General features: G+C 42.1%; 1 protein-coding gene across 1 annotated transcript in view; it reads right to left on the bottom strand.

Annotated features, from left to right (window-relative positions):
- Positions 1-400: 400 nt before the first annotated feature.
- Positions 401-13154, bottom strand: part of LOC136718929 (echinoderm microtubule-associated protein-like 6) — a 123779-nt gene continuing 111025 nt past the window's right edge. The window contains exons 30-41 of the mRNA XM_066696724.1: positions 13054-13152; positions 11086-11259; positions 10573-10781; positions 10154-10311; positions 9867-9981; positions 9538-9726; positions 8043-8215; positions 7664-7826; positions 4198-4301; positions 3006-3159; positions 2748-2848; positions 401-2164 (exon numbers count right to left, since the gene is read on the bottom strand). Of these exons, the coding sequence (XP_066552821.1) occupies positions 2140-2164; positions 2748-2848; positions 3006-3159; positions 4198-4301; positions 7664-7826; positions 8043-8215; positions 9538-9726; positions 9867-9981; positions 10154-10311; positions 10573-10781; positions 11086-11259; positions 13054-13152 (1664 nt within the window). The 3' untranslated portion in view covers positions 401-2139. The remainder of the gene's footprint in view (positions 2165-2747; positions 2849-3005; positions 3160-4197; positions 4302-7663; positions 7827-8042; positions 8216-9537; positions 9727-9866; positions 9982-10153; positions 10312-10572; positions 10782-11085; positions 11260-13053; positions 13153-13154) is intronic.

The following is a 13154-nucleotide window of genomic DNA, read 5'->3' on the forward strand; positions in this document are numbered from 1 at the left end:
TACGGAGTTTTTATTGACTGGTTAAGGAACAAATGTGTGTGCTGTGCTTCCCCATTTCATAACTTTGTGTGTTTTTCCTACAGGTTATCCAGCTTAATTGAAGCTCATTAGATTTAAATAGTCCAAGTTTTCTTCCATTTCCATATCCTTTGAGGTTAGTGTTCAGTTTATTAAGGAACTAACATCAATTGAACCCTTAATTGAAGTAATTTATTACATTTGACTCTTTAAATTGTGTAATTAAGTTATTGAAAGCACAGTTGGAACAAAAAAACAGTAGTAGGGGCTCCTCCAGGACCGGGGTTGAGGACCTCTGTTCTAGATGATTGCTACTAAGGAAGAGACGCAATGCATGGAAATCAAGATTTAATCACCTTTGGTAGTTGAACATTATGAAAGAACTTGGTTTAAGGGTGAATATGTAATTAAAAAGGACTAAACCATTTATTCAACTGGATCATGTATTTATTTTCTTGAACACAAGCCTTTACACTCTTTCCACATAATTTAACATTTGAACATACACTTTTTCCACACATTCATTATCAATACATCAATTTTCTCTCTCTCTCTCTCTCTCATTATATATATATATATATATATAATGTATAAAAAAAATAACATAACACATAACACATAACACATTCATCCATTAAATCTCTGCCTCATTGAGCTCAATTCGGAGCCACGCCTGCTGTGATTGGGATTCGTTGAAAAATAAATTCATGCATGAAGCAATTCTTTTCTAATTTACAGTATAATACAAACAATTCAAATCTCCTAGATGATTCATTTTTGGACCATTATGTACAAAAAAAAGGAAAATATAAAAATGTATAAACTGTGAACAAAGATCCATATTCATTACAGACGCACATAATATTGACACTATTGCTGTCACACTGATCGCTAACGGTTACAGTAAGATCCGGGATCGCACGACGGGCAGAAGACACGGGCTGACAGTGAATCGAGGCCAAGTAGCGCACGGTGTGTACGGGACGGACGGGGATGAAGACGCGGGCCACGCCGAGTGGCGTACAGACTGCATAGTCGGCTTTGGTGCACCAGGTTCGATTTCTCCCCCCAAGGCTGGAGAAACGCACACTCCTCAAGTGCAGCATAAGGCATCCTGTTCCTCAGCAGGCCCTCACAGGAAGCATCGCGGACACTGAAGTCAGGCTTTTATTCAGTTTGCAAGACGTCACCCTTAAACCGTTCTCCACTTGGACCAATATTGTATTGCATTCATAGTAAACCTTGATGATTAAAAAATAAATACCAATCTGCCTTAGTTTTGTTTTTTAATTATTACTAGTACCTAGAAGATGGCCTGAGCTTTCTGTGGCATTTGGATGTTTCCAGAGGAAGAGCCGACAGTTTGAACGCAGACGCTGCCATGTTTCATGTAGAAAAACAAACCAACGACAACAAAAAAATCCTTGGTAGCAAATCAATAAAACTGATAGCCCTCGATGTACAATCCATAGCACCAGAAGTGTACAAAAACAACTTGTAAGTATGCAAACCATGAAAGAAAACGCGTCAATAATATAAAAATCTCAAAGGCACTTATGTCAGTTCACAAAAAAAAAAAAAAAAAAAAAAAGGCTTTTCTTTGACATTGATTGGCTTTGAAACAATACAACAAAATTAAGTGTTTAAATGCCTGGATTAAAAATGGAAAACGCAAACATTGGCATGACTCCTATTTTCTGATCCTTCCTGTAGTGGAAAGCAGACGGAAATGTAAACGAATGGTATATAATTTTTTTCTTGATAGATACCTGTAAAACACCATTGACTGTGGCATTAGGAGTATCGCTTTCAGAGCTGTGATTCGTACCAGCTGCCGCGAATAGTGATATGGGCGATTCCCCCTGGTACACAGACGTTTAGCGGCCTATTAATAGGACTGTCAAGGTACTAAGTGATATTTGCAAAGGTTATTGCACAGTGCACCCCCCCGCCCACCTCGTCTTCAGCATCCTTGTCCGGGTCGTGCAGCCGCTCTGCGCCACAGCGTGTGTAAATGCAGCATTTCAGTTACAGGTTGTAGCAGCCAGACACTTGAGGCATTGGGGTCCCTCTCGCTTCCCGCCGCCGGAGACACCCCTCGGCGCATGGGTCGGCTCTTTATTACAGGCATTTCCACACAAACACACTGAGGAGGGAAGAAAGGCAACGACACACTGTCAGATCACAATTGTGCTCGTGATTCACCACAGGAAAAACAACCAACAACTGGACAGGAAAACATGTTTCTGGCCATTTGTTGGTTGTTTTTCCTCTGCAAAGGCATGTCTGGCCAAACAAACCCCATGCAGGAATATTCAAGTTCTGTGCTTCATTCAGTTCTGTGCAGGAAAGATTTATATAATCTCCACAGGATGTCCATGCCTGAGGTCATGTTTGACATGTCGTTTAGAGGCATATTGGGTGTTTAATAGTGCTTTTACCCTTCAAGATCTTCAAATCAGGCAGGAGTAACATTTATTTATGCTGAAAACTATTTGATGAGATTAGAAACACTATACAGTACAATTTATGAAGAGGATGGTAAATTAAAAAGAAGAAAACTCCGCTGCACAGTGAAGGTGCTGGAGCTTTCGGTTATTATTATTTTAAAATCTAGGAAGCAGTCAGTTTATGTTTGCAAGTTAGCAGCCTGGAAGGGCTCTGTCTGTTCCCAAACCCACAAGATCAAACATACATCAATACATGAATAAATAAAGGCAGAGCCCTACCTGCAGTCATCTCCTCCTGTGCTTATTACATACTTGTCATCGTAGGAGAAGCGTATATTGGTCACGTGAGCTGAGTGGCCAAAGTACCGCTTGTGTTTGGCCTGAGCAACAGAGACAAGTAGATCAAATGTCAGAGAGAGAGAGAGGGGTGGGAGTATCTATACAATTGCATCTATACAGTGGCATCTAGTTTGTATGTTTAGGATGAGTACAGCACAAATATATACACACACAGATTTCACAAAGAACCACACTTACAAATTTCTCAGTGCATGGGAACTCAAACAGCTTGACGAGGCCAAAGTCGTCTCCCGTGGCCACGTTGAGCCCGGCGTGAGACACGCAGGCGCAGTTCACTTCCGCCTTGTCTGCGTTGCGCGGCCAGATGCCCACGACCTCGTCTCCCAGGATGCTGTGGGAGAACGTTGGGTCAGAAACAAAACGAGCCAAACTGGTCTCCTCTCATCTGTAAAACTGCTGTTCTGCCATACCAGGTCACAGGAGAACGAGATTCAGGATTTAGACACAGACGTACATCACTATCAGTTTCCATCCTGAAAGATTCACACTACATCACGATATCATTAAACGTTTTTTGAGTCCCAAAGGCTTCTATGTGAAGAAACTTTGTAAATTCAGTTTAAGAACAGCAAGGAAGCATAAAATTGCCTTTAACAAATAATACAAATAAACATCTGCTCAAAATAACTGCTTAAAATTGTCTGATTTTGAAAAAGTAAAGGTTTTCTTTTCAAAGGGATTTTTTTTTAAAGTGGAATTTGTATTTTTATTTGTTGCTTTTCTTTTCTTTTTGAGCTCTTTCCTTGTCCCAAAAGTCTGTACATCAGGGACATGCCTGCATTTAGAAGATCTTTTCTCATCAGCTAGTTTTCATGATTAGATCCATTTATTGAGTAGCTGTGGGCGTAATCATGTGATCAGCCTGCTGTACTGAAGGAAGGAACCAGGGCCTTAATGAATCAAGACAGGAAGAATCGAATCTGCGCTGTGATGGGGGAGGAGGCCAGAGCTTGTGCATGATTGAACTCTGACACACATCGCTGATGAACACATTGATCTGGCAGGGCTGCTGCTCTTAGAGCTGGGGGAAAGACAGCTGAGGCACAGACAGCATCGATTGCCCTACATCCTCATTTCCTAAAGCAGGCGAGACAGGAACATAAGAGATGCTGGCTCCAATAGGCAGGTTTTTTAAATATATAATCGTCACGTTTTAATATATTTTAGCCTGACATGGGGGTTGCTGCCCTGCACCAATTTTTGAGATCTGAAGAGCTGCTCAGTTGGATCATGCTGAAATGATCTTAAATACACTGGTGGCCCTGCCCAGTCCCTGAGGAGATGCCCATCAACAGGGTACAGACAGTGATCTGGACACTAGGAGAGAGGGCAGTTTGTCTCAGTCTGCCCATGCTGGGTGTGCCCTGACCTGGTCCAGGTGGCCCATGTGATCTTGTCTATGGCAGGCTGCTCTGCCACAATCTTCCCTGTCGGCACCTCATGCACCTGCCGCTTGTAGGCCCCCGTGGACACCTGGGAATACAAAGCACGTCTCAAGCACTCAAGTGTGATTACAGCTTGGAAAAAAAATTAAGAGACCACTATTGGTATAGCAGCCATTCCATTCCATTCATATTTTTATTTGAAATTTGTGAGAAATGTTGTCAGTAGTTTATAGAATAAAACAAAAATGTTCATTTTACCCAAACACATACCTATAAATAGTAAAACCAGAGAAACTGATAATTTTGCAGTGATCTCTTAATTTTTTCCAGAGCTGTATGTATATAGGCCTACTCAATTGTTCTATTCTGGGTAATAAGCGAGTATGAGGTAGTTCCCAGTGTTCTCTGTGAATCCCACAGTGAAGATCCATTACAAGTTTCAAGTTGAAGTATGCATCTTAAAGTGTAACTGCAGTTTGTCCCACGTTACCTGCTTTTGAGTGTGAAGCCTCTACACAGTGATCCATCCCCCAATACACTGGGTAACGAGGCAATCAACACACACTCTTTGAAACTCAAATAATGAAGGCCAATTAGTCATTCTACAACTGACGTCTTTATTATGCAACATTCCTACACAATAGTTGAAATACTCTGGAACACTATAAACTTCAGAAATATGGGATGGTAGCATAACTTAATAATTATCCTGAATTCAAAGCAGGTTAAACCTGGTCCTTATTAACCTTTAATCAATACCCAGCTACACCTGCTGCTGTTTTTAAAGCCTTTCATGAGTGAGTCAATTCTCAACAGCCTGGGACCAATCAACTGTTAATGGACACATATGAGATGATAATGAACAAGGATGAAAGCTAACTAATTGGTCCCTTTGTTGTTTAAGAATAAACATTCTACAATTTTTATTTCATTTGTTCTATTAATTGAAATATCTGGGTTGAACATCCAAGTGGGTCTGGTTGAGAAGTTTATAAAACACTGGCAGATGCGCACCACATTTCCTACAGCTGCAATCAGGGGTTAAATTTGGCCAGAGTGAATTGTGGGGGGGAATCTTCACATCCTGTAACAAATGCAAAAAGCTCAATATTGGCACAATACGGACAGTTCACTACTACTGGGCCCAGGGTGCGTTACTGAACTCAGTGAGAGTCATGCTGGGGGGATTCGGGGACAGAGTGAGCTGGTGTGGACTTTACACAATGCTTCCCTATAAATAATCAGTGACCTAAAGTACATTCAACTGACTATATATATCCTCCTCAGGATCTAGCTTCCTTTTTACTGGATACCTGTGTGCATGCCATAGAGAAAATGTAAATGAAGAATCTGATATTTAATGGAAGCTTAGGTTAGGGAGACGGCAAAAGTGCTGCTGTGCTCGTGAAGAACATTTCCACAGACGTCCCTCAAGGACTCGGGCAAAATCGATTAGCTTCTAAGTGGCTTCTCTTTTCATTAATGGCATTTCCTTGTCACAGACATTCAATCGTTAAATGTGCTGCCGCAGAAAAGGCCATCATTTCAAATGTGGTACTGGCAGGCGGAGGAACTGGGAGAGGGGATTTATTACAGCGTAATTGGCCACTTAATCCTCAGAGCACACAATATATATTTTATTATCGCTGATTAGACTGGAGGTCACTGCTTTGACTCTGTTTAACTAGGAGAAATAAAAATTCTACTGCTTTGCTTTTAAAGTCTAGACGCACTCCCTGGCAACACAATACCATCAGTATTTGAACAACAGACAAAACACTGAAATTCTCCTTGAACCAGTGTTACACTCACAGCTTTTTCCCACAGTGCATCACTGAATTGATAGAAGTTCAGGCCCTCACATTATAAATAATAATAAAACAAAATCCAGCTTAATTAACAAGATGTTAATTTATAACATACTCTTTTGTAAAGTTATATATATATATATATATATATATATATATATATAAAATTACTTAAATTATTAATTTAGTTGTCTGGATTTATTTTTGAGCAACTGACCAATTTTGAATGCTGGCCCCTTTCAATAATACCTGATAATAGGGTAATAAAAGCTCCAATCCTTTGGCCTAAGTAGCAGTTTATAGATTTTACATTTTGCTTTTAGCGTGTGAAAGCATAGAACAGCTGCTTGCCAAAAGCAGAAACACTCAGTTGAGGGAGTCAAACCAAAAAGCCAATAATTGGAAGCCAACATTATTTTACAGCAAGATAAAACACCATATTACTTGCAAATTGCAAACAAAGAGAAACGGATAGAAAAACAAATAAGGAAAATACATAACATTAGCATATGCTGTGTATGTGCTATATATGGTAAAACATGTACTGCTATAGATTTTTAAATATTCAATATGTTCTGGAAAAGGTTGGCATGTTATGTATATGTTTGTTAACTCTCAGTGTCTGTTTTTTCCAAACACTACCAGATAAGATGATATAAATAGAAGACAAATAGATTAACCTTAATTTGAATCACTGTGTGCATGTTCTTATAATGATTGTAGAAAATTGTAGAATAATATTTCAGAGAGGTGCGCTTTGCCATGTGGCGACATGGGCAGAAAGTATGTTCAGTTCGGAAAACATTAATAAAGACATTTGTACTACATTCAGCCACATAAGTGTCTCACATGGATGGAGGACAGGGTCAGGGAAATAGCTCAGATTACAAAACCCCACAGAGATGGCACTGAATAAGAAGTGTGTATGGCCTTTCTTAGGTTTAAGTCACATGGTTTGGCAAGGCCGGCAGGGTTTAACCACATTTTATTCGCAATTCAGTGTGCTGACGATTCTTATATCTCACATCCAGTCATTTCTCCTGCTTGACAGACACATTATATTTGCAAAATGAGAACTCAATCTGTCTTGTTTTAGCAAGACTGCAAAACACAGTTACACTTTGGATGAGGTCATGAATGTAGGGGACTTTTTACCTCTACAGAATGTTAAATACCTTTCAAATCCAAGTACTTTTGTTTCAACCACAGCATCGATGTATGGTTTAGCAAAATTTCCACAATAACCTACTGGATATTGGATTACACAAAGGATTGTGAAATATACTTAATGTAATTGCATAATTACTTAATCCTTGGAGACTGAGGGACTGACTGACTAATTGTATTTCCTAGAGACATCTGTAGGATTGTTTCTGGGTTCCTTTAGTCTGTTATTTCCAGTGCAATCAGTTACAATCAGCAACTGCACACATCACTTATCCAAACAGGAGCAGATTCCCTGGGGATGCATTTCAGTGTAACACACCGTGCAGGTGCAATAATAATACACTTCCCCCGCATACTTCCTCTTCCTTTTCCAGCCAAACTCTTCGAAGCCCTGTCGCAAGCTATTTGTTAGTAAGTATGATAAATGACTGTCCAAGGTACACCTGGTGGGACTGTTCTCAGCTGGGATCCCTACCTCAATGTACTTGCTGTTGGCAGAGAAGTCCATCTGGATGACGAAGCTGGGGATGTCTTTGCAATAGCCGATGCGGTTAAGCGAGGGCCCCAGCGTCAGGTCGTAGAAATCCACTGTGCTCTCCAAGGAGCCCACGGCCAGGAACTTGTTGTCTGGGCTGAACCTACAGGACAGAGAGACCCACTCAGAGGCACTCTCACGTATGGTGGGTAATATATCTTCTCTTCTTATTGATTCAGCAAAAAGGAAACATATTAAAGGGAGTGACGGGTCTTAATGTTATTCACAGGCCCAACTGTGTACTCTAACATATAGACCACAGGGGTTGATTTGCATTCAATTCATCCACACTGAGCCCAAAAGCCAGGCGCAGGCTCACCGGATGTCCTGGATGGCAGCACTGCGGTCCCTCTTCTTGCCCCAGACCTTCAGGGAGTTGACCAGGAGGACAATGAACTCCCCGTTCTTCATGCCAATGGCGACCATCTCCCCGTCGGGGCTGTACCCCGCACACTTGGCAGGGTGGCCCAGGCTCACCTTGTTCAGCAGTTTCTGGAAAATCAGAAAAGGGCAAGAGGTGAATGTGGGGTGTCCCAGTCCTTTCAAACAGCTCCCTGTGACAACATTTTGAATTCATGCCAAACCACACAGGTTTGGACCACTTCTCTCTCCTCTTTGTCTGTGGCTTATACCATTTAACTACTTTGTAATATACTGGTCAATTATTGCTGAAGAGCTTGGCCTTGTACATCGTCTTAAAAATGGCTGCCCAACAAATACATCATATTAAATCAACACATCCATAATAACAATACAGAATACTGTCCCCCCCGCCTAAAATCTTCTGTGTGATTGTAAAGGTGCAGATGTCCTTTGTAAGGAATTAATACATCTAAATGGAATAAAAGCACCCCTGACCTTAATACAGATAATAAATACACAAATACTGTATTAATTAACCCCCCTATTTTATTTCCATATAACCAAGGACTTCACAGGTATTATTATATGTTGCACTTTAAGTTATAATACACAGGATACCTCTTAATCCCCAAGATAGATTTCCCTTTTTAGAAAACAGATGTATGAACAGGAATTCCCAAACCTCTCCCTTTAAAAGACACTAACCCTCTTAGAATCTCTTGACATCAGTTTTACGTCTTTGCAGCTGAACTTATAAAATAACTACGTTCAAAGCAAGCAAACACCCAGTAAAAATGCCTGCAATTAAATGTTTAAAGAGTTGGGCTAGTATGTTTTAGTTTAGTTTATTAACACAACAGAGATTATTTCCCTCACTGGGCTGCAGTTAACAAATCATTTGTCTCCAATAATACAAATATGAATCTGTTCTAGCGTCTGAAGGAAATCAGAATTGAATACTTACAATGCATCTAGAAATAATGGCAGAGAAATAAAATACTCCCACAGTTAATATCTGGTTTCAGTGAAGCTTGGTAACATGAATCCCTATGACGTGTTATTCCCCAAGGTCCTGTATAAAATAGAAGCGACCAGGTGTTTATGGCTACCTCACTGGCATCAACATACAGTTGCTATTAGTTTTGAAAGTGACACCACACACGTCCCAATAGGGGAAGACCAGTAAGGAGCTCAGTCTCTGTGCTGTCCGTCAGGCAATAGACCATTACAGAGTGTTCGGAGTGATTAGGGTGCACTGTGGACCAATCAAATACGAGATCTATGGCTCACTAGAGTCGTCAGTTTTACTGCACACAGTGCCAATAATTTAAACTCTGAAAGAAAAAGATATCTCACACTGCGAACATGGTGTCAGGAGACTAGGAGGGGGGGTGTTAACACCTATGCCTCACCCCTCCCCTCCCCATCTAATGCTTCCAGCTGGTACCCACTTTATCAGCCAGGTCCCAGATACGGATGGTCCCGTCATCGCTGGCCGAGATGAACATGTCCTTGGAGGGGTGCGTGGCCAGCCCCCAGATCTCCCCCTCGGTGTGCCCGTTGATCAGGATGTTGGAGGCGGCGTTCTTCTCCCCAACCTCGATGATCTCCCCGTCCTTGGTTCCCACCAGGATTTTCCCCTGATTGGGTGGAAAACAATCAAACGCCACAGGCATTACTGACACCTCCATTGAACGGGATGTTTGTGTTTGGCGCAGTTTGTCCTGCTCAGTGCGGTGTCTGTGTTCCCTGTGTGTTTGTGCTGCTGTGTTGCCCTTACCTTGCCCCGGCACACAGACCTCACACACTCCACCAGCTGGCCCGTCTCAAGCTGGAAGGCCCGGCAGCGCTTCATCTCCTGATCCCACAGCTTCACCGCCCCGCCCTCTTTCGTCCTGCAACACAACATGCCACCCTGGTAACACCCACAACTGACAACGAGCAATGACCGAGTCTGAGCCTACTGAAACACTGTTCCCTTTCTGCGTGATACAAAACTTGTTGGGAGCGAATATGTAAGTGTTGGGGTAGCTACTGTTTTATCTACTGCGACGGTGCCGGACTTACGGGCGCTCCTTGCCCCCCGTCACAATGAGGCCATCCCTCAGCGTGGTGTACATGGTGAACACCGGCCCTGTGTGCGCCTTAGCCACCACGCGAACCAGGAAGTAGTCCCTCCACACATACACATCTCCATTTATGGCACCTGTGAAAGTAAGGTTATTCTACAAAAAAAAGAAAACAAATGCTAGGAGTTAATTAAAAAAAAAAAACACTGCCTTGCATCCACTCACAGAAATATAACATGTTAGGTGGAATACACAGTAAGAAACCAGGAAAATAGGCAAATAAAACCAGTTTTCTCCTTATTTTTATATTTTATTATTTTTAAAGAAACTGTTATTCCTCTGTGAGAAATTCTTCCAAAGAAAACGATGATAAAAAACATTCAGCACCAGCTGCACTTGCTGGCTGATTTTACTTACAGCACCAAATGCGACAGACAGCATGGTCTGCATCCTGGCGTCTTCCACAGAGCCGATAACGCCCTTCTTGTACATCAGCGCCCCCCCGGCCAGAGTCCAGAACTTAATGTGTTTGATTCCCACCGACACGAACTGCGAGTCCGAGTCCGGCCTGAATTCCACCACGAAGATCCGGTCAGCATGGCCGCCCTTACTGGCCACTTTGGCACCTGAGCAGCAACACAAGAGACCACTGACTGAGGTGAGGAGGCTGCTGTATTGACAGATTACAGACATAATAATGTAAGCGCCCCTATATCACCAAAGCCACGATACAAAGTGTGATAGGGTAATGTGTGGTTATCCTTCACTGAAATTTCTTGTACTGCGTTTCATTCCACTGTATGCATTCAATTTGTTTGTGTTGTTAAACTAGTGTAACAGTTGCACTATACAGCTTCTAATACTTCCTCCTTCATGTGCACAGTTAATGCCAGGGGGTAAGTGCATGTGTTGCACGGGCGCAGTCCCTACCTTCCTGCCACCTCCACACGGTGATGGTGTGCTCCGGCTCCACCCCCACAGACAGCAGCAGCTTGCCGGTGGCGCTGAAGTTGACGTAGCTCACGCCCTTGGCATGGGAGCAGCGCAGGATGGACAGGGTCTGCTTGCTCATGGCGTCCCACACGTGAATAGAAGGAGTGGTACCTATGGGGCACGACATGTGAGAGCCGGCGGGGTTAAGACCCTCGTGTGCAAAAACTCTGGTCAGTACACTCTACTCCCTCCACTAAAACCCAAAGGATGGGCCTCCTTGCTTAAACCTTCATCCCTCTTTGAGGCAAAGGTGGAAACCTACAGTGGGGCATGGGGCCCATTGCTTCTCGCATTTCTCCATGGGTGTGATAAGGTTTCTAAGCCTTTGAGGAAATTGCAGGGGAGGAGGGGCGGTGCTTCAAAGCTGTGGTACAATTCTGGGGTCCAGGCCCCTCTCTGTCCACTTGGAGAGCTAAGATCAGGCACAGACTAACTTTGTGAAGGCCGTCTTGACCCTCAGCCCTCTGACATTTTTATATACCAAAAAATGTCAGTGAATTCTTAAATAAGAAGCTGTAACTAAATGTCCTGGACGAAAATGGGCCTGCATTAAAAAGCAGTAATACTACGAGGGTCAGACCCTGTCATGGTGGTGAAGTGAACTCATTCAGAAGTAACCCTTTGCTCTTCAAACTTGCAGGGCACAGTACCATTGATCCAGTTATTTCAGAGGAGTGGGGGTTGGAAGTGGAATAGGAGTTTCCAAAACACTTATATGAATCACAAACTATATTAACCCATTCATTTCAAGAGCAGGCCAAAAATGTAATGGGAATATCCACCACTGTACGAAGAGGGAGAAAGGAACCAACTGTCACAGACGACATTAACCCAGTTCTGCTCATTTTACAGTACAATTACTGCTCTCCACTGTGCAATACTAAAAGCCTGTGGAAACACAAAGAGCATATTTTTCTTTCTACTTTATTAGTTTGTGTCTATTTTCACCTCATGTCTTAGCTTTAAATAACTTCCAAACCTTCCAAGTTGGAATCTCAGATTTCTTAAGAATGTCTTTAAATGTTTGTCAGTGTTGTGTGCAGAAACATTACCTGTTCCAGTTAGAGAAATCGTATTGCTTGACACTGGCAGATCATTTCCCTCTTTTCTTATACCTTAATTTTGTTCATTTTAATTCTTAGTTTTATTCATTGACAGTTGTGGACTGTATTGGATGGAGACTATTACTAGACCACTACATGTAAGGGTTTGAAAACCATGTGAATCAACTACAGTTGTAGTTATGCTTTATGGGTGAATAGGAAACCTCCCAAAAAAAACACATGAGCGAGGAAGAAGAATGACACAAGCTTACCTGCATGGTCTGTAACCTCGCCTGTTGTGTGTGGGCAATGGGAAATGAGGAAGCATCAAAAGAAAACAGCGGGCATAAGTCTTTTTTTTTTTTTTTTTTTTTTTCTAATGCTGAGGCATCAGCACCAGAAGAAAGCAAAAATATCAAACGGCAAATAATATGGATTTGGAAGTAAAAAAACAAAACAAAACACATAAATAAATAAATAAATAAATAAATAAAAAAGACAAATAAATGTAAGGAGGCAGAAGCACAGCAGAGGAAAGGGAAAGCTAAGATCCAAACTAAAGCAAATAAATAATGCAGAAGCATTCAACTAGGGAAGGACACACACACTTCTAAACACATACATAGGCACTCAAGCCCCCTCCCCTTCTCTTTCCTCTCCTCCCTGTTAGCCAACCCCACACAACCCCATACACTCACATGACTATGGAATTATATGATGTACAATGGGTAGTGTGTGAAGCTGGGGAGATTAAACATGTTTTCTGAATCCCCCTGATGGAATAGACTGGGAGTGAGGGCCCTCAAACCTGACTCACATGCACAGACTAGGAGACACAGAGCAAATTGAGAAAGACTCTTACCGATCTGCCCGGTGGCAATGACATTTTTATACTTAGGATGCTGATTGACGGTTAAGCAGAGGATGTCATCGGTGTGCTCCAGGTAAAAACTCTGAGTCCCT

This window comes from Amia ocellicauda, chromosome 23, assembly GCF_036373705.1.
Source record: "Amia ocellicauda isolate fAmiCal2 chromosome 23, fAmiCal2.hap1, whole genome shotgun sequence".
Lineage (NCBI taxonomy): Eukaryota > Metazoa > Chordata > Actinopteri > Amiiformes > Amiidae > Amia > Amia ocellicauda.